The following is a 23,266-nucleotide window of genomic DNA, read 5'->3' on the forward strand; positions in this document are numbered from 1 at the left end:
ATGGCAGCTAGATACCCTTGGTATCTACACGGCTTCTTGCTTTCTCGGAATGTTCCCCTTGGGGCAGCATGACCCTCAGCATCTTCGAGGGTGTCCCTGAGCCATGATGGCCTCTTTCCTAGGGAAGGGGAAGGATCAATAGGGTCCATTGGCTCTTCAACATCAGGCATAGTCTCATCCTGGGGTTCTTCCAGATTTCCAGGTCTTTCTTCATGGTTTTCTTCAGATCTAGGAAGATCTACTACTTTCTTCAGGGAAGCATCTTCGTCAAAAGTGACATCATGGCTTATCTCTACTTCCCTTTGACCAGGTACATAGACTCTATATGCCTTAGAAGTCTCACTGTAGCCCACAAACATTCCTTTCTTCCCAGTAGCGTCCAGCTTACTTCTCTTTTCTTTCGGCACATGAAAATAGACAGGACATCCAAAAATTCTAAAATGTGAGACATCAGGTTTCTTACCAGAGAAAACCTCTTCGGGAGTTTTGGAGTCCAAAGCGGAATGAGGGCATCGGTTTTGAATGTACACAGCAGTATTTGCAGCTTCTCCCCACAGAAACTTTGGAAGACCCTGGTCACATAGCATGGCACGGGCAGCTTCCACAATAGTCCTATTCTTGCGTTCAGCAACACCATTCTGCTCAGGAGTATATGCAGTGGTAGTCTCCCTCTTAATGCCAGCTTCTCTGCAAAAGTCTTTGAACTCATTTGACTCATATTCAGTGCCATTGTTAGTCCTCAAAATCTTGATCTTCTTTCCGGTCATATTTTCCACCAAGGCTTTGAAGGTACGGAACCACATGAAAACCTCATCCTTCTTCTTCAAGAAGTATATCCAGGTTTTGCGAGAGAAGTCATCAGTAAATGTCATATAGTAAGAACATCCCCCCAGGGATGTTACAGGCAACATACCGGAAAGATCAGAATGGACAAGTTGCAATATCTCAGATGTCTTTGTGACACTTGAGGGGAAAGGTCCCCTTGTATGTTTTCCTTCAGCACAGCCCTTACATACACCTTTATGATTATTTCCAAAATCAGGCATCCCTGTCACCACCTTCCTTGCTTCGGGAAGAGCCTTGTAATGAAGGTGTCCAAATCTTCGGTGCCATAGTTCGGTTTGACGGATAGTATCACAAGTCATAGCTCCCAACGGACTCCCTCCAACCTGGTAGAGTGTACCAACTCTAAAACCAATTGAGATAGCTTCCTTGAAGCTCTTCTTCCACATGAGTACCTTTCCATCAGAGAAAGTTACATTGAATCCTTTGTCTTCCATGGCAGATACAAACACAAGGTTCTTCTTCAATTTGGGTACATAGAGTACATCTTGTAGATGGAGGACTTGTCCTTGAGACAAGTGGAGGGTCACAGTCCCGGTCCCTTTCACAGGATAAGTGGCATTATCCCCAAGGGTAATTTCTAGATTAGTATCCCTTTCAACCATGTAAGAAAGTGCTTCCTTGAATCCGGTGATGTGTCTTGAGGCACCACTATCGATTAGCCAGACATCCATAGTGTCGGGCGGAGATGCAGCTGAGAGAGCAGATATTAGAATATACTCATTTCTTTTATCAACAACATTAGACTCCTCATACCTGGTATTTCTGGTCCTTTTAGAAGGTGGATGGTTTCCTTCAAAGTGAGCCTTCCTCTTTCCTTTGGATTTGTCATTTCTTTGATTCCCATTCCTTCGGTTGTTGTTGTTGTCGTCACTATCGGGAGAATTCTTCTGGAAGGGGCATTCTCTAGCATAGTGTCCAGTCCTATGGCAGGTGAAACATTTACCCTTCTTCTTTTGAGTCTTAGTCCTTCCTTTGTCCTTGGAACCACCAGAGTTCTTCTTTCGGGAATGAGCAACATAGGCAGCATTTCTTTCATTATCAAATTCCTTCATCCTTGTTTCTTCTTGCATACATCTAGACAGAAGCTCATCAAAGTTAGGGATGGTATTATTGTTGAGAATGGTAGTTGTGAATACTTGCCATTCATATGGAAGTCCTCCAAGTGCGGTGAGAACCATCTCACGATCAGCTATTGTCTCCCCAATAGCTAGCAGATTGTTCCTGGTTTCGGTCAACTTCATAAAGAAAGTTTGAATAGACTCGTCTCGGCCCTTCTTCATATTCTTCAACTTGTTCTTGAGGAATAGCACTTGGTTCACATTGTTTACTCGGAACATAAGTATCAGTTTGTCATACATCTCCTTGGATGTGCCTAGTTCAGATATGTAGGCAACCAGACTCTTATTTATGGATTCCCTGATCTGCAGTTTTGCTCTGATTTCTCCCTTCTTATACTTGTGTTTAACAGCAGCAGAGGCATTTGATGGAGGTTCTTGAATCTTCCCTGTCACATGATCTAGGAGATCATGATCTTCTAATTTGAGATCTAATAACATCTTCCAGGCATGGAAGTCATCACTTCCAGTCAGCTTGTCATTCTCCCTGAATTCAAGCTTAGAGGAATCCATTTCCTTCGATGATGATTGCTATAGATAGAGTTTGTCTTCACCTCACCTCTGATACCATGTTCAGTTTTGTAGATGTTCTATGCTAAGAGCAATTTCACTTTTCTCACAGCAATCATACAAGTAGATAAGCAAAATGCAGATAGAACATATAAGCAGATCTTACAGAAGACAAATCAGAAACAAGAAAAATGTATGTGTTTGTTTCGGCGGTCAACAGGATGCTTCAACCAGCAAAGTCTCCTTTGGTCAGCCAGCCCAGCATGTGTCACAACAACCCTCCAACCAGTAGATGAGTCAACCCAAGTCAGTTCTACAAAAGTCAACGCTGTCCTGAAAAGTCAACGCAGGGGCAGCAAGCTAAAAGTCAACGCAGCAGCAAAACGGTCAACCCTTTGACCTCGATTTTTGTGCCAGGTAGTATGGCCTTCAAAAATCGAACCTCCCACAAGTTTTCAGCTTGTTTGGACCAAGCGTTGACCAAAGTCAATGCTGGTCAAACTTATGCGAAACCCTAGCAGCTAGCAGCAGAAAAATCTTCTTCGTCCTTCCCACGTGTGGCTGAAATTCGTCCTCCAGGTAGCTCGTACTTTTTAGGATGAGAGAGGAAGATGTGAGTTGTTTTTGTGATCAAATTCTCTCCAACTTTTCCTGTATATATATATCCATCAATGAGGGTGTGTGACACATCTGTTGGGCATGTGAGCCTACATTACAAAACTGGCTGACCTTTGCACATATAATTTATTAAGAATAATAAATTCAAAATATAAGTTCTGCTCATCGGATTAAGACTTTTTATATGGATTTTACACCTCTCAGAAAGAGGAATCCAACAAAAATATTAGCCTCTTAATCTGAGCATCAGAGCATGGAGTTTGGACCTAGTTGTCCAAATTTAACACTTCAAAGATTGGAAGTTCTTCATCATCAGAGTCAATTGGGAGGTCCTTTGATTTCTTGAATGCAACACTTTGATCAAAGATCACATATCGGCTTACTTCTATTCGATGTCCTTCCTTTATGTAAATCTAGTATGCCTTTGAAGTGTTACTATAGCCAACAAATATTCCCTTCATGCTTGTAGGTTCCAACTTCTTTCTCTTATCTTTCGAAATGTGAATGTAGACAGGACAACCAAATATTCAGAGATGTTCTACACTTGGTTTCTTCCCAGTGAATGCTTCCTCAGGAGTCATGTTGTCTAGTGATTTGTGAGGACTTTGATTTTGAATATACACAAAAATTCTTTTTGTTTCACCCCACAAAAATTTAGGCAAGTCTTGATCATGTAACATGGCTCTAACACTTTCCTCAATCCAACGATTCTTTCGTTCTGCTACTCCATTTTGTTTTGGATTATATGGGACAATCAACTCCATCTTAATTCCAACCTCCTTACAGAAAGCAATGATCTCCTTTGAAGTGTATTCTCCTCCATTCTCAGATATTAGTACCTTTATCCTCCTTTTTGTGAGATTCTCTACTTCAACTTTGAATTCTTGAAATTTGTCAAATACTTCATCCTTGGACTTTAGCAAATAGATCCAAGTTTTCCTTGGGTGGTCATCAATGAAAGCTACATAATATAGATGACCTCCAAGAGACTTTGTAGACATAGGGCCACAAACATCAGAGTGAATGAGATCCAGGATTTCTTTTGATCTTGAAGCACTGCTTCCAAATGGTTTCTTAACATTTTTACCTAACGCAAATCCCATGCACACTCCTTCATGATCTTCCTTAAGTTAAGGGATTCCATTCATCGTTGAATTTAGAGTTGGTAAGATTTTGTACCGAAGGTGTCCAAACCTTTTATGCCAAATTTCACATGGAGTAACTTCAATGTGAGCCAAAGCTTGAGAGAGAGGAGTCGACAATCTGTAGAGTCTTCCTTTAGGAATCCCAATGACTTTTGCATGGTAGATGCTAGAGCCTTTATCCCATACAACAACCTTTCCATCTTTAAAAGCGACCCTATCTCCCTTATCTTCTAGACATGAGATGGAAAGTATGTTATTGAGATGAATGTTTCCTCCATTCTCCAACTACAACGAAGTTGATCCAATTTCTCTTAGACGGTAGCTTTGCTTGTCACCAAGTTCAACAGAGTAGGAATATTTTCCTCTTGATAAGGTCTTTAGTTGTTTGTGCTCACCTATAATATGTCTTGATGCTCCATTGCCGATTACCCAAATATTTTCATCTTCAAACGTACCTGTAAGTGATGAGAATAACCCTTTTTCCTTTATGGAAGTCTTGGTCATATGATTCTTGATGGGTAATAGGAGATTCCAAAATGCCTTGATACCTTTATTGAGATGACTTGCCACCATAGAACACTGCTTCAAAGGTTTATTCAAGGATATAGTGATCTTCCTCATGCCCTTAGCCAACCTTAGCTTTGATTCCATGTTGAGAAATCTAAAGGGCTTCAACTGCTTTCTATTAAACTTGATTTTTCTTAAACTTGATAGCTGCTTGTGACGTATTTTTTTTTTTCTTGATTATTAGCTTCTTCTCTTATCATTATTTTGTTCTTATCATCAAACAACTACCAAAACAAGAAGATCAACAATACACAAGAACATAGGATGTAGTTTGCAAGCCAGGGCCAAAAACCTCTCCACTTGAGAGGAAAACCCACAAATCTCTAATCTTCTTATAGATTCTTCAAATGACAAATTCCAAGACCTCTAAAACAAGACCAATACCCTTCCAATACCAGGTCAGACCTTCTAGATGATGTGCTTTCTATGTACAAGTCAAACCTAATCAAATCTCTTCCAGCTGCACAACTTCACCCCCCAGCTACAAATTTTCGGCCTCCACTACAGGTCTGAAATTTTTGGCCGCTGTGACATGTTGAAAAAATGTGTAACTAGGTTCGGTTTTCATTAGTATGAAATGTATTCTTGTAAATGTAAAATGAAAAAGAAAGTATTATTATTATTATTGAAGCATGGGTTTCATGCTTAAGTTCTTTTATTTTATAGGTCAAGCACCCATTGAGTGCTTCTAGGGTTTGTCCTAGGTATAAGAGTCATTGCCATATATCGAAGACCCTATCGGCACATTGTATATTGTAAAGAAAAATTTATCTTGTCTTGGAAGTGTCAAAATACCTCCAAGATCAAGTTGGCCTAATGAGCTGTCAAGTCGGCCTACATGATGAGCCACGTCCCCTGTGAGGAAGCCTTTATATAAGAGGAACTTGTCCTCCACTTGGATCATTCATTCACTCATATTTTATGGAAGAAGGCGAAGAAAGAAGTGTGAAGAAGAGAAGGACGAAGAAGTCGAAGTGGTTGGGTCTCTCTCTATTCTTCTGGAAGTGTGAAGTTAGGGTTTATGCGTTGGGATAGTCTGAAGTTCGATTTTGAAGGCAAGAGAGAAGGGAATGCAAGCGAAGGTCTCTTAGGGCATCCTACTAGCCCTAAGGCTCAAGTCAAGGCAAGCAAAGACAAGAGGAAGGTTGTTAGAGGGAGATCAAAGTCTCCTAGAGAAGCAACAACAGTTGCTGGGGAGCAGAATTTCGGATCTACTGGGAGGTCGAAAATATTGCAGCAGGAGGCCGAGGAAGACTTGATATTGGAGGGTATTTGTCTGAGTCTAGGTCATGGTATTCGTCAATTGAAAGATTTGAAAGATAAGAGATTTTTGGGTTTTCCCCTCAAGAGGAGGGGTTTTGGCCTTGGCTTGCATCCTATATACTGTGTCATTGTTCTTATTGTTTTGGTAGCTGTTTGATGTATTGCACATTGGAATAAGGAAGATCAAAGCTAATAAGTAAAAAGGTAACACAAACAATTATCAAGTTAAGAGAATTAACATATACATTGCCCTATTGAATTCTCAACATGGAATCAGAGCTTTGATTCTCTAAGGGCATCATGAAGATCTCCTCTACAATAAAGAAAGTCATCAAGAAGATTGCAAGCCATCTCAAGAAAGGTATCAAAGAAGTATGGAGTCTCATATTCTCTTCAAAGAAGGTATCACTCAAAGAAAGGGATGAGGGACTCTTCTCGGCTCTCTCTGGGACATTCCAAGATGAAGATATTTGGGTGATTGATAGCAGTGCATCAAGGCACATGACTGGTCACTCCCACCAATTGAAGACCTTGTCAAAAGGAAAATCCACATACTCTGTGGAACTTGGAGACAACAAAAGCTATCTAGTGAAAGGCATTGGATCATCATCCATAAAGCTCGAAGATGGAAGCAACATCCACCTCAACAACATTCTATTTGTTCCAGGTTTGCACAAAAATCTACTTTCTATTTCAAGCTTAGAAGATAAAGGAGATAGAGTAGCCTTCATTGATGGTAAAGTAGTTGTATGGGCAAAAGGCTCAAGCATAGAACAAGAAAAAGTGATTGGTATCCGAGAAGGAAGGCTCTACAAATTAATATCTCCCGTAAACCATGCCCTAGTTCACACTGAGATTAGTCCATCTGAATCTTGGCACTGGAGGTTTGGTCATCTGCATTTCAAAATACTTCAGACTCTAAATTCCATAGTAGATGGAATACCAAATCTGAAGGAGGATCATGAAGGTGTCTGCAAAGGATGTGCATTGGGCAAGAATACCAAGAGACCATTTGGAAGCAGTGCTTCACGGTCGAAAGAAATCTTGGATCTCATTCACTCTGATGTATGTGGCCCTATGACTCCAAAATCATTTGGAGGACATCTTTATTATGCCACATTCATAGATGATCACTCAAGAAAGACATGGGTTTACTTAATGAAAACGGAGGATGAATTATTTACTAAATTTCAAGAATTCAAAGCTGAAGTGGAGAAACTTAGAGAAAGAAGAATCAAGATACTAAGATCTGATAATGGAGTAGAATATACATCCAAAAAGATTATAGCATTCTGTAAGGAATCTGGGATTAAGAGGGAGCTGATAGTTCCATACAATCCTGAACAAAATGGAGTTGCAGAAAGACAGAATAGATCCATTGAAGAAAGTGTAAAAGCAATGTTACACGATCAAGATCTACCGAAGTTTCTGTGGGGTGAGGCAACAAAAACAACAGTCTACATACAAAATCGATGTCCTCAGATCTCTAGACAACAAGACTTCGGAAGAAGTGTTCATTGGGAAGAAGCCATTTGTAGATCATCTCCGAATCTTTGGATGTCCTGTGTATATACATATACTAAAGGACAAAAGAAAGAAGCTGTATCCTTCCGGTGTGATGAGCATATTTGTTGGGTATAGTAACTCATCAAAAGCCTATAGAATCTATATGAAATATGGACATCACATTGAAGTTAGTCGTGATGTCATATTTGATGAGAGCATAGCATTCAAGAAATCAAAAGAACTTTCTATAGATTCTAATGACAAAGAACTTCCCATATTTGAGGAAGAAGTTAACAAGGAAGAAGGATCTCACCATGAGGAAGAAGGACCTAGTGAACCTGTTCAACCCGTGGTCATTCAAGAAACAAGGAAAATACCTAATTGGTTGAAGTCTACATTACTTGATGCAAAAGGTCATGGGGTAGCTCAAGGATCATTTAGAGAAAGTAAAAGACCCAAGAAATATTCTGGGTATGCTGCATACATGACAAAATTAATAGAAGCAAAACCATCCACCTTTGAAGAGGCTGTAGAACATCGAGAATGGAAGGATGCCATGAATGAAGAATATCAATCTATAATGAAGAATGGAGTCTGGGAGATCGTACCTAGGCCTGAAGACAAATCTGTGGTTACTTCCAAATGGATCTATAAGATCAAGCATGCAACTGATGGAAGTATAGATAAGTATAAAGCAAGATTTGTGGCTAGAGGGTTCTCTCAACTTGAAGGCATCGACTATGAAGAAACATTTGCTCCAACAATAAGATATACAACGATTTGATCACTAGTCTCTCTGGCAACATCGATGGGATGGAACATCCATCAAATGGATGTCAAGACTGCGTTTTTGAATGGCACTATAGATGAAGAAGTCTACATAGAACAACCCTTGGGATTTGAAATCAAATATAGGAAGGCATATGTTTATAGATTGAAGAAAGCAGTATATGGCCTCAAGCAAGCACCAAGGGCATGGTATGCTAGAATGGATGCATACATACAAAGATTAGGTTTCACGAAAATTTTGCTGATTCGAACCTATATATTATAGTTGTAAACAATGAACTAGTAATTATTCTTCACCTTCTCTTGATAGGTGTAGAAGGTCAAATTGAAGAATGTAAGAAACAATTGGCAGCAAAGTTTGACATGAAGGATCTTGGGCTGATACATTACTATTTGGGACTAGAAGTCTGGTAGGAATCTAATGAAGTCTATTTAGGTCAAAGAAAGTATGTGATCGAGATATTGAAGAAGTTTGACATGATGGAATGTAAATCTATGACCACTCTGATGATCACAAACTTAAAAATACTAAGGAGTTTCGAATCAAGTCCTGTGGATCCTTCCAGATATAGACAACTGATTGGCTCATTGATGTACTTGGTGAATACTCGACTAGACATATATGTTTTGCTATAAATGTACTCAGTCAATTCCAAGTGGAGCTGAAGCATGATCATTGAATAACAACAAAACATATTCTGAGATATTTGCGAGGAACCATCAATTACTACCTGAAATATGATAGAAGGAATGATGTTCAATTGATTGGTTATACAAATTCCGACTGGGGAGGCAATGAACAAGATGGAAGAAGAACTATGGGAGGATGTTTTAGTTTAGGATCCTCTATGGTCTCATGGATGAGCAGAAAGCAAGACACTGTTGCTTTGAGTAGTGCTGAAGCTGAATATGTTGCAACATGCAAAGTTAGCAAGGAAGCAGTTTGGTTAAGGAAGCTGCTATCTGACTTGTTTGAAGGACCGATGAACCCTACAGTGATACTTTGTGATAACACCAGTTGTATTCGTTTGTCTGAGGACCCAATATTTCATGGGAAGACAAGGCACATCAACAAATATCACTATATACGAGATCTAGTACAAAATGGTGTGGTGCAGCTACGGTATATCTGTTGTTTTTCCACGATCTTGGGTCTAGGATAGAATCTTAGAATCTCCGATGCCACCAAACCAAGAATCACAAGTGATACTACTTTGCATAGTGGAATATAAACAATAGTAAATATACTAGTGCACAAAATATAAATAACTTTTTACAATTTTGTACAATAACACAACTTCGTTACATTAATTAAATTGAATAATACAACAATCTAGGGCTCCCGTACCAGGGATAATGGCCCTCATAGGCTCATACATCCACTAGTACAAGATACAAAACTGGGGCTTGGTGTCAATCCATCGACAACTAATCTACCCTCAACAAGATACTCTGACCATCAGGTTGTCGCATGCTCTCTCATCTCCTCTCAGTCGTACCCTGTACTTGCTCGTTCCTTCGACCGCCGATTTGCAACACTGCCTCTATCAACGATCCAAATCCATCTGGCCATTGAACCTCGGCTATCCACTCTACTCACTAGTTGATCGTTTGTCTATCAACACATCAACACATCGAGACTCTTGTTGAGTTGTTCACAACTCCGTTTGTGAACTCACAACTGCCCACTGCTGCTCCTCAGCTACTCAGGGACTTCAACCCACTATGGTCTTTCTATGCCGCTCCCATGAAGACCAACATAGGGCACAAAGGGCTTCCATCTATCACTGCAAGATGTCCATCCCCCACAATAAACATGGGCTAGGAGGAATGCCCATCATCTTTTGTAGAAGTCCTTCTCCACACACAAGTCTAGGGCTTCTCAACTGCTCCTCTGGCTGATCAAACCTTGAGCTCAACTTCTTCCACTCTAGCAACCACCTAAGTCCATGAAGATGGTGCACACCGAGCTCCAATTTGGGCATTATCATGCTGCCCTCTAGCAGACCATAAATGCCCAATCCACGTTCCCACTTAGTTCACTCACACACTGCCCTCTAACAGACCACGGGTGACCAAGTCCACGTTGTAGCATCTGCACCTAGTTAGGGCATCCTAACACTTAGGAGACCCTTACACACGGCTGCCCACAACTTCTCCACATCCGCCCTTTGCTCTGTAATAAAGGGGCTATTGCACAAATTTGGGCACCAATCATGTCCTCACTTAGTACATCTATCCAACTGTCATACATGAGTCCATCTGCAACTCTCCTTGCTGTTGTCCTCCTGTCTTCCAATCTGATGTGCCTACTGTCATCTTCGCTGCCTGGTAGGCTTCCCGACAGTCCACGTGGGCTCCTCCAAAAAACTCCTAAGGTCTCCTCAAGCTGCCCATCAATTGATCCAATCAATGGTCAAACTCTTTGACCCAACACACATCAAACTTCTGCTCCAAGTGTGCTGCCCAATCACTGTGGAAATTGTCATTGGTTTAGGGCATCTAACCATGAGGTCTGCCCCTCCTCTTTGACTTCCACAGGCTGCCCTATAAACGATCCAAGACTGATCCTCAAACTAGGATCCAACACTTGCAAACATTCACTAAAATACATACCTTTGTCCACTGTTTGAAGGTTGCTCCACCGCTGCAAACTAGGGCATCATGAAAGTCCCTTTTCCAACCCTTATTCCTACCCAGAATTGCCCCTAAGGACTGCGGTTGTCCTTTAGTGAAAGGATCTCCCTCCACGCTACAATGTATGGGCAGTTTCTAGCCCTTAACAAGGATTGTCCTCCTTGTTATGACAACGACTGTCCTTCACTCCTTCAAACAGTCTGTGGTAGCCTATTTTGAGGGTTGTCCCACCTCAAACAAACCCTCAAACATACCCCTCCTCCTGTGACCTCTATCAAGGCATTGCGACCTTCACTCCAACATATCAGTGCTCCTGAAATGGCATCAAAACAACCCTCTAACCCACGCTGGTCCTTGCTACGGCCTAGAACAAAAATACCTCTCTCCACCGAGCTCTTTTGAGGCAAGTGTTGCACACATGGATGAGTCTAAAGTGACTCCATCACCTCTCTTTTATACACAAAAGAAAGGGCTCCACGAATTAGTGAAGAGACACATCTATTGGCCAAATTTTACTTCAAGCCTACATGACTTGAAAACCAATAATTACTTGTCAACTTCAAAAATTCATTTCTCCACTTCTACAACTCGGAATTCGACGATTCTCGAAGCGTTGGATTCTCCTTTCCGCCCTCTATCGTCTCATGCCATCACATGTAGAAATGTGCTTCCGGAATTGCCCCAAACACGATTGGGTGCAAAACCCCAGGCTTGGGTTCTAAGCCCACAAGCCTACTTGTGGCGCTTTGACCTCCAACCCTCGAACACTAGGGCTTGGAGTACCTCCCAAGCTACACAAAAATCAACAATATCTCCACTGATGAGTAGGTAGCTGACATATTGATGAAATCACTTCCAAACAAGAAGCTTGTATACTTAAGGGACAAGCTTGATTTGGTGGATTTGTCCTCCCTAATTGAAAGGGAGAGATAGACACAACATTCTTGTCTTCACTTGGGAAGACAGAATGGAGGATTGAGTAAGCATCTGGCATTCGATACTCTTTGAGAATGTGGTACGACATTCAAGACAAGAGTAGTCGTGGACCGATATTCTTTGAGGATTAGCTACTTAAGAAAAGAATAGTCCAATGGGAGGTCATACTCTGTGAACACCCGGGTGGGGTATGTACCTTGGAGAGACAATGATGATGGTGTCTATACATCATTGGTCTCACTAGCATTGTGCTATGATCTTGTGGAGAGATAAAGTTGTTAGTCAAGGCCTTGCTATATGACAATGCTGGTTATTATGATGCTAGACAGATGGGTTACCAATCTGACTCTTCTTATGAGATCTCTTCAGATTGAGAATGACCATATACCTCTAGTGAATACCTCCCTAGTTAAGAGGGAGTGTTGAAAAATGTGTAACTAGGTTCGGTCTTCATTAGCATGAAATGTATTCTTGTAAATGTAAAACGAAAAAGAAATTATTATTATTATTGAAGCATGGGTTTTATGCTTAAGTTCTTTTATTTTATAAGTCAAGCACCCATTGAATGCTTCTAGGGTTTGTACTAGGTATAAGAGTCATTTTCATATATAGAAGACCCTATGGGCACATTGTATATTGTAAAGAAAAAAAATATTTTGTCTTGAAAGTGTCAAAATACATTCGAGATCAAGTCGGCCTAATGAGCTGTCAAGTCGACCTACATGAAGAGCCACATCCACCCTTGAGGAAGCCTATGTATAAGAGGAACTCGTCCTCCACTTGGATCTTTCATTCACTCATCTTTTATGCAAAGAAGGCAGAAGAAGAAAGTCGAAGAAAGAAGTGCGAAGAAGAGAAGGATGAAGAAGTTGAAGTGATTGGGTCTCTCTCTATTCTTCTGGAAGTGCGAAGTTAGGGTTTTTGCGTTGGGATAGTCTGAAGTTCGATTTTGAAGGTAAGAGAGAAGGGAAGGCAAGCGAAGGTCTCTTAGGGCATCCTACTAGCCCTAAGACTCAAATCAAGGCAAGCGAAGTCAAGAGGAATGCTGTTAGAGTGAGATGAAAGTCTCCTAGGGAAGCAACAACAATTGTTGGGGAGCAAAATTTTGGATCTCCTGGGAGGTTGAAAATATTGCAGCAGGAGGCCTAGGAAGACTTGATCTTGGAGTGTATCTATCTAAGTCTAGGTCCCGATATTCATCAATTGAAAGATCTAAAATATAAGAAGAGGTTTTTGGGTTTTCCCCTCAAGAGGAGGGGTTTTGGCCCTAGCTTGTAGCCTATATACTGTGTCACTGTTCTTACTGTTTTGGTAGTTGTTTGATGTATTGCACATTGGAATAAGGAAGATCAAAGCTAATAAGTAAAAAGGTAACACAAATAGTTATCAAGTTAAGAGAATTAACATATACATTGCCCTATTGAATTCTCAACACAACAGTTACCGCTTCTAGACGCGTGAGCAATTTCAGGGCTTCCAAGGCTTCCTTTAACCTTTGCTTCGGTTCCTCCTTCTAGGGCTTATAGGTGACTTAATAGATCCCCTTTCGACCTTCTTTCTGCAATTTCCTCAAGTTCGACCTTGCAGCTGCAAAACCCTAGCCTTCCTTTTGCACGTGAGAGAGAGAGAGAGAACCCAAAAAATTCTTCCTTTGTCCTTCTATCCTTCTTCGCTAGCCTTTCTTCCGCTTCTCCTTTGCTTAGATGATGAATAGTGAATGAATGTCCATAGGAGGCTGAGTTCCCTCCTCTATATAGGCTTCCAAGGAGGATGACATGCCCTAATTAGGCCGACTTCTTAGCTGCCAGGCTGACTTGGTCTTGGAGGGTATTTTGACACTTCTAAACACAAAAAACAATTCTTTTTACATGTTACAATGTGCCTGACAATGACTCTATTGACTTCTTGATAATAGGACAAACCCTAGAAGCACTCAATGGGTGTTTGACCTCTAAGTAAAAGACCTTGAGCATGAAACCCATGCTACAAAAATAAAAATAATAAATTTTCTTTCTTTTTACAATATACAAGAATCAAAAGTACATTTCATATTACACAGGGTGAATACATGGCTCTAGGAAAAGACGGACCATATATACATATTATATTACTAAAATTTAAGTATTCTATGTATTTTTTAAATTCTACCAGTTTTATGGTGAGTTTGTGATTTTGGTTTAAACTGATTTTTATTCTGACTATGAATTATATCCTTATTAGCTGCAAAACATGCGTTACACTCTTGAGATGCTTTGACCATGAAGCATAGCTGGAAATGTTGATTTCTGCTTTGCGATACGAAGTCACATTCTTAAACTTGATTGGGTTGTTGTCTGGCAGATGTTTCCTATAACATCCATGGATTGCAGGATATTTGGAGAAGATGTTTTTCTTTCGCCAGAAAGATATCATAATTCGTCTTGGCTTGATATTCATATTTCCTATATATTTATTACTATTGTTGCCTGAATCACAGATGCAAATTTATATCCCCTCTTGTCAACATGATAACATTTTTTCATCTGAGTTAGGTGGTCACTGTCTAGATATTGCTTGTATTAACCGTGAGATTTTTAAAGTGATCAAAGGCTTTACACATGGTTTAACAATCCAATTGGAAGTAGTCCATAAATAGGATCACGAAATAGCTTTGCGAGTTTAAATTGAAGATGTGTTTTGTGGTCTAAAATCTTTGTCTTGTGAATCTTCCTGTAATTATAGAAGAGGTTAGAAGTACAGTGCTGCATCTGTTTTCCAGTGCTACTATTTTTAAAGAGAGGATTCCTTTTGTTTGGTCAGTTCATTGGTTTTTCCATCATCTATTTACTTGTCTTTGGATGATGCCTTTCCTTCATTATTGTTGGTTCTTTTCCTGCACTTTTTCTTTCCTCGTCTTCTCCTTTCTTCCTTCTCTTTTTGTTCTTTTTTAATTAAAATTTACCATTACACTAGGTAGCTTCATTCCTTCCTCATTTTCTCTATTTTCCATTTGTTTTATTTTTGGATTTCCAGTTACCATTAAATGAGGGAGTGCCATTTGTTATATTCTAAAAAATTCAACCAAATATTTTTGAGCTACATTATTCAAATTCTTACCAATCATCATTTACACTTCTACTAGTTGCAGTGCCATTGTTTTTTTCTTGCATAGTATTCATTATTTACGTAGATTTTCTGACTTTTCCATATTGTGTCTTGATGAAACCCCTTTCTTTACAAAATTTGGGCTCTTATTTGATCTTTTTAGAAGAAATTATAAATTATTTGAAGTCATATAAGTTTTTTGGACTATAAACCATCTAACTTTGAAAAGTAAAAGTGAGGGTGTATAGGCATGATGGGACATTGGAATAAATGAGAAAGGATCATTCCAAAGGCGATGAGTCGTAATTTAAATGTTTAAACTTAAGATTTTAGTTCCAACTTGTGGTCAAAATGGCGTCTACTTGTTATTGGGAGTAAATGTAATGAGACGTACTATAACAATGTGAAGGGACCTAACAATCTAAATTTGAAAGGTTTGAGCTTAGAAATAATTATGCAGACATTTGATCATAATTTGTACAAGAAAAGCTTTCAATGTTGTATGGTGTTTCCAGCTACCTTACAAGAAACTGATCACATGGTCAACAAATAGAAACACAACAGAATTAATGTTATTTTGGCATTTCACTATCCAAGGCAACATTCTAGGAAAAAGTAGCAATTTTTTTTAAAACAAAAGTTGTCCAAAAAGAAACATTATGAGTGTCATTTGATTTATAACATCAACACATTACATGTGCTGGTTTAGTTTTGAATCTTTAATGATTTGGTTTCACTAATTGATTGCTTATGTGCCTATTGTGTGTAGTCTGGGGCAATTCTGTCTGTTGCTTGGAAACCCTCTGGCCTGTGTTGTTCCATTGCTATTTCCCATTTCATTTCCTGTTTCTCCTTTTTGCTAATGTATTTTCCTGGTGTGAAGCTAGTAGACAAAAGGAGAGTGCAGAATGCATCTGATTATAGTTGGCATGAGATAAGATAAGATAATTATATGAATGTCCAACAAATGACCACAAAATTAGTTCAATGGGACAGCTGAGTACAATGATGTCAATAAAAGCAGGAGTACTAAAATGTTCTCTTATAAAAAGAACAAGAAGTGAAGTAGAAACATGAAGTCTATTTGTGAAAACATGAGAAAACCCTCGGATCTAAGTCCATGCAGCTGCAATGAGAGGAAGACATGCAGAGGATCTAGGGATCAGTCCATGACCCACCAGATCTGTCTCTCTTAATACCCGAGGTCAAATGAAGAAACTTCAAGATAGGATGATGCCCTGACGAAGAGCTAGGGGAAGATCTGGACCATCTACCACACTGTTGCCACTGTTATAACTAGTTACTGATGTCTAGGTGATTAGATCTGCCTACTGGTGAGCTAAGTCACCTGACACGGGGATTCGGGACACGTAGGATTCGGGATTCGTGGTGTCGGATTCGGGACACGCTGACCCCCGGAACAAGACGCGTTAGGACATGTTATATAATATGTTATTAAAATATATATATATATATATATTTAAAAATTTAAAATATATATATATATATATATATATATATATATATATATATTAAAAATTAGTTATTAGCATATTTCTTACACAAATTTTAATTAATGATACAAATTTATTGATTTCAAACATAGATCTTCATCTATAGCTATTAGCATGCATAGTACATACAAAATTCAAATAAATGTCAGTGGTAGGGGTCACATAAATGATAAATCTATTAAAAATTTAAATCATGATTCATAATTCATAACTGAAAGACAACTTACAACTACAACTTACAAGATAGTAAGATAAACACACTGACAACTGTAGTTTTCTCATTAAGTCATCAAATCAAAATCTGTTACATAGGTAGTGTTGGTGCAATGCCAATGGCAAATAGAAATAGAAAATATAAAACAACTATAGGTATACAAGCCTCAAGGCATCAATCAGCATCAGAATCAGCATCACTGTCCCCATCATCATGGTCCCCACTGCTCTCCTCTGCATCCTCCTCCTCCCCTGTATCCATAGTCGCCTCTGCATCTGCTGGTATGGAGGTTGACCCCTCTAAGTCATCAAAACTAATAGGGTCTAGCACTGGATCACCGAGATCCATGTTGGCCAATGCCAACTCAACAGTGGTGTCCAGACCCATATCATCAGGAAAGACATCCCACATCTTTGTCTTTCCCCTCAACCACTCTTCCCTCTGCCTGTAAATAAGACGAAGGTTGGTGTGCACATACACCATTGTCTCTGCCCTGGACTGCTCAAGCCTGCTCTTCTTCACAGTATGCAAATTCCCATATGTGCTCCAATTCCTCTCGCAACAAGAGGATGAAGTCACCTGAGAGAGGAGCCTCATGGCTAACTGCTGAAGAGGAGGGCTTGTTGCCCCATGATTTGCCCACCAAGAGTAGGGCTTCTTAAGCCCCCTGTCTCTAATCACATCATAACCTCCAAATTGACCAATGCCAGTGGAAAACTCTGCAAAGGCATCCTCCACCTCAGCAAGCAATGCACTATCCTGATAAATCCGCTTCAATGCCTCTTTCCTCCCCTGTGAGATTTCACCATCCATGTGAGGAGGGAATCTGCGGGAAGGTCCACCATTCAGCCACTCATGGCTGTAGTATTTGGGGTTCAATGAGTGAGCCAAACAATGTAAAGGTGTACAATTCTTGTCCCATCTGCGGACAAGAATATCATGTATGGTATCGCAGAAGGCCTCTGGTGATGTCTCATACTGGGGGCACTCACTCTGTAGAATAATGCTCCTCACAGACTCATTCATGGAATCCCATCCCTCATAAACCTCTCCTAGGATGGGTTTGTCTGTATCTGCAACTCAAAGCAAAGAGATGATAGGGTCCATGATCTGAATAATTAGATCTACCCTCTCCCACCAAGCATCATCTAGTACCGTGTCCTTCACTCTTTTAGAGGCTGCCTGATCTGTCTTTCTCCAAAAAGACCAAAACTCAGAAATAACCATGGACCCAAGAGCAGTCTTGACCTCCCTCAACCTCTTCAACATCATGAATGAAGATGCAAACCGTGTATCAACAATCTTCAACAATGATAGATTGCTGTACTCCTTGTAGATAGTGAGGGCATTTGTATGATTTTGCACAAAGTTACGGATATGTCTTGCATCCTCAATAATGCTTCCAATCCAAAGCACATCAGAAGCAATGGATTTCAGTGCTAAGTTCAATGAATGGACAATGCAAGGTGTCCAAAACACTTGTGGATATTTAGCTTCCACAATCATGCCAGCCGCCTTGCAAACAGGTGCATTATCTGTAATGATTTGCACACAAGAATCAACACCTACCTCTTCAACAACTCTAATAAATAACTCACCCATAAATTGTGCATCCTTGTATTCGCCAAGTGTATCCACTGCTTTCAGGAAAACTGAACCATTCAAGGAAGACACCATGAAGTTGATGATTGGGTGTCGTGCTGGATCTGTCCATCCATCAGAAACAATGCTAACCCCAGATGTTGGCCATGATGACTTAATAGGCTCGAGCATTTTTTGCACCTCTTTTTTTGCCTTCGTCAACAATGTGGTTCTCAGCTTCTCTGACCCAGGAGGCACATACCCTGCTGGAGCCCCTAGAGTTAGAGCTCGGCACATCTCAACAAATAAAGGTGAACGTGCAACATTAAATGATATGAAGTTTTGATAGAAGAAGAAGGCAATGGTGAGATCAAGCTCTTCCCGTCTCTCTTTTTGGAAAATCCTGTCCATTGGACCAAGTGATCTTCTTTTTAATGCTTGTCCCCCAGTAGAAGTAGAACTCTCAAATGGAAATTTGGTGGTGGCTTTCCTCAAAAATGGAAGGGGGTTTTCATTCTTGCCCTTGGGTGCTTTTGATTTTGAAGCCAGTGCCACATGTTCCATACCAACATTGGCCTCCTTTTCCAATTCTTTTCTCTGTTGTGAAGTAATAACTTTACAAGATCCAATCCCACAACTAGGTATAGCCAACAAATGTGATTTCACACGGTAATATGTGCTTTTGAAAGAAATGTTACAAAAGTTGCATTTCCATTGCACATTGCCTCCTCCCTTTCCCTTGTTGTTTGGCCCATCCTCTCTTGTGACATGGATATTTTTCATTGTCTTTAAGTCCTCTGCCCTCAACATTACTTGCAGCAGACTCTGATGATATTGGGGGAGGAAGAGCATCTCTACCCATGACATTCTTGCCCTTCCTTGCTGCCCCTGCCTTTGATTGAGCCATGTTACCTCAACCTGTAAAAAAAATGAACAAACTGCTGTAAAAATTTAAATGAACAAACTGCTGTATTACGAAACTATTTACCTAAATTTATATACATATATATAACTTGTTATATTTGAGTGGACTCAGGACTGGGATTTGACTGAGTTATGGGCATGCTTAGCTTAGTTCATTGATGACAGCCTACAGCCACAGCCCAGAGGTTATTTACTTATCTATATATGGACTAATACGTTCTTTGAATCTTTTCCTAATGTGCAGACATAATACTCATCACTACCTACAATTTTTTGAAGCTGTAAGACATGCCATTAAATGATTAATGTAAACAACTTCAATATGTTCAGTTCATGGTTTTTCAAACAGTGCGGCAGCACCTTATGAGTCATGAATATACTTCTTCATGATTAGGAGTTGTGCAAGGCTTGACCTTGGAATCACTATTGTATTGAAATTTAAACTGTTTAAATTTGTTCATTCACTAAGATAGAATGCCTTGTTCCATAGATATGGTGGTCTGCTTTCATTACACAGAGATGATATTCTTATTGTAGCTCGTATTATATAAAGATGACGATCTTTCTAAGCTCGTTTCCACAAAAGTGTAATCTTATAGAAGGCTCAGATCACAGAATATGGGCATGCCACATTGTTAAACCTTTGTACAAAAGTTTTCAGCCTTCCGTATCCACAGCAGATCCGGATTCATTTATATTTGTTTGGACACTATACATCTATAGTTGGTTTATCTCCAAAGTTATAATTTATGGTCATGACTGTTTACAACCACACGGGTTTAAAAAATCACGGGTTTACAACATAGCATTGCCACTGCTCGGGTTTTCTACCGGTGATTATAACGATGCCTGTGCGGCTGTGCCTGCTTACCTGCAGTTTGACGATGCGGCGATGCCTGACGCTGCACGCAGTGACGTTGGGTGGACTGTGGTCGTTCGGCGGTCCGCTCCAAACAGCAACAAAGAATGAGTGAATGAGCAGCTCGACGCCCCTTTTTAACGTTGCAGAACCCTCAAAACGAATCGAAAAACCAGGACTCGCTTTCCGGAATCGAGACACGATTTGTAAATTGGGGTACGTTACTGGACACGACGTGCCACAATAGGACACGACGTGCCCTCCAATCCTGACACGAATCGGCATAGAATCTTGTCCGATTCGACCGATTCGGGATTCGTCGATGGTTTTGAGTGAATCCGGTTTCTTAGGGTATTTTCAAGGTGTGGCTGGAACATACCCTAAACTTTCCTTAAAATCACCAGGATCAGATTGTGTATGGCCGTGATGCCCCCATGTCCCTGATGAAGTCCCCAGCCAATTCGGAATGCTTCCCAGGTGTTTGTAGGTCCCCAGTATGCTGGAACAGCGGGTACAAGGACTTTTTTGGGTTGGGGAGGCGTGTGCACACTCACGCAACATAGGTAAATATTATTAATGGAAGATTCATTTGGTTGCATTCCTTCTCGTATCCCTTTCTTTTCAAGCTTTCCCTTCTGAATTGATCAAGTCAGTACGATAGTTTTATGGATTAGCAACCAACATCTAACCTTTTTCAAGAAAATTATTGAAGTACTTCTTGGTTTTATATTCAATGACACTAAACATTTCAAATTGCCTTTCTTGTTTAAAAAGTTACTGGTCATGCTTCTGAAGTGAGCTGTTTACAATACCTTTGAATTAGTGGATATCTTGTTTGCAAATTGCAATAGTTGTTTTACTTGTAACTTAGCCCAGGTATATTGGGGATTCATAACATGAAAAAGCACATGTTTTATAGAACAGTCATGAATGCTTATGACATAAAAGTATCTTCTGATTTTTTATGATTAAACTGAATATAAATATTTAGGGTAATGCTAAGATGTTTCTTGGTTAATAATTTTATTGATCTGCTGTATGTCAGACTTGCAGCATAAGGAGAGAACTGACCAATTGCCTTCCATATCATTTCAAGAGAGGGAAGCTGCTTACCTGGCTGCACGGGAACGAATTTTTTCTCCTAGTTCATCTGAAGAAATTGGCGAGCCAAAGGAGCAGGTAGTGCCAAGACCTAGAACTGTACCAGTAGTTGCTCGCAGGATGATTGCTCATGCTTTGGGAAAGAGGATCTTCGTAGATTCATCTTCTGAGAAGTCTGATGTGGTTAAAAATACCGAGTTTCAATGTGCAGATGAGAATATGACAGATAAATGCTTGAATTGTGCATCATCACAAATACAAGGAGTAGCACCACAGCCTGTAAAAGACAGTTGTGAACAGACACTTGCTACGGCTACTAAAAGAATGATGGAAAAATACTTGAACATAGATGCTTTATGCACAGATCACAAAAGCGAGGATATGGTGTTGGATACAAAAGTTCCATATATGGATGTGAAAATGGAGCATAAAAACTTGGGTGAGACATTACAGGATGTTGCCACAGCATCACAGACTGCAAAGGTCAGATTGGGGCAGTCACCTTCTACAGCAGTTAAAAGAACGATGAGCAGGAACTTGAAATCGGAGGTTCCCTGTATAGATGATAAAATGACAGATAAAGATGCAAACACGAGGGTTCCTTTTATAGATGAGAAGATGACAGAGAAAGCCTTAACTGATTCATCACAAGTTACAAATGTGTCTTTGCAGCCTGCAAAAGCCACTTTTGAATACAAACCTGCAGCAGCTGCTAAGAGAATGTTTGCCCAGGCATTGGGGCTTTCATTTGCAAATTGTCCTTCTAAAGGTGCTTCAGAGTTAACAGCAAGGCGTGAAAGTGGAAGCAACATTGTTGTGGATGTGGAAAGTTTTCGTGTAGGTATTCCTTCAAACAAGAATGCCTGCCATGTTTCAGATTCAGGTGAAGTTATACAGGAGAGAAGCACTTCCTTGACATCTCATTTGAGACCTGAGGAAAATGATTCAAGGGCTGAGGTGGATCAACCCTCTATCAATAAGGCACTAAGAGTTCATCCTCAAAATCTTTCGTCAATGACAAGGATGTCAAATGCACACATTCCTGGAAGAGCTGCCCAGAGGCTATTTGCACAAGCACTTGGGATACAGACTGTCTCTTCAACTAGAATTGAGGCTAACCGAACTAGAAACTCATGTTTTGCAACCTCTATATCTTCATCTTCCAAGGGTCTTCGCCAAGGCCAGAAAACTGGATCTACAGCTGATTCCGAAGATTCTAAAGTAGTAGTTTCGAGTACAGATACGACTATCGCAGCCAATAATAAGTCTCGAGTCTATCATACTGAGATAAATAGCCATTTTTCTCAGCGTTGTGATGAAAATGGGAACCCTGATTCAGATTCTTGTGAAACCTGCAGAAATATTTCTCCACAAAAGCATATTTCTGGGGCATCTCAAAAGCAGTTGGGGGAGGAAAGGATTTGCACAAGGTTTGTAACCTTAAAGGAGAAAAAAAGCTCTTTAGTTAACTTAGGTAATACTACAATAAATTCTGGTAGAACTAAGCTTGTGAATAATTCCGGGCCTGCCAAGATGGAGAATTCTAGCTGTAAACTCACAAGGACTTCTGTAGATGATACAAGTATAATTCATTTGTAGATACCTTTCAAATGATCTTGCTATGATTTGTATCTTAGGCTATCAAAATATGTTGTCTGTAAAATTAATATCCAATCATCGGCAAGATATTAATAATCTTGGTATTTGCGCTTGGTATTAAGGATGTTTGCAAATAATCTTTATTGAATGATGATAGTGATAATATTAATATGTGCTAATTCAATATGCAAGGTCCCTGGATAGTATGTAAACCCTCTCTACGATTACGGTAACTAGAGATGGAATAAAGAGTAGAGATGGAATAAAGAGTAGCAGTATTATTTAATTGTACAGGAAATGGAGAAAGTATATTTTGAGATTAATTGCTACGTGGACCAGATAAGCTAGAGTTGGGATCTCTTTTTGGCCTTTATAAACCTCAAGGGCTTTGGAAAGTTTTTCTTTAACTGATATATTTACATATTTACATAGGACATTGGAACAGAGATCTCCATTTC

General features: G+C 39.9%; 1 protein-coding gene across 2 annotated transcripts in view; it reads left to right on the top strand.

Annotated features, from left to right (window-relative positions):
* Positions 1-22,992, top strand: part of LOC149224767 (uncharacterized) — a 170,439-nt gene extending 147,447 nt beyond the window's left edge. For both annotated transcript variants that reach the window (XM_089386249.1, XM_089386250.1), the window contains one exon: positions 21,154-22,992. In XM_089386249.1, coding sequence (XP_089242375.1) covers positions 21,154-22,808 — 1,655 coding nt within the window. In that variant the 3' untranslated portion in view covers positions 22,809-22,992. The remainder of the gene's footprint in view (positions 1-21,153) is intronic.
* The last annotated feature ends 274 nt before the right edge of the window (positions 22,993-23,266 follow it).

Source organism: Pinus tabuliformis, chromosome Q (assembly GCF_031772625.1).
Source record: "Pinus tabuliformis cultivar Carrire ecotype Pingquan chromosome Q, CPIR1, whole genome shotgun sequence".
NCBI lineage: Eukaryota > Viridiplantae > Streptophyta > Pinopsida > Pinales > Pinaceae > Pinus > Pinus tabuliformis.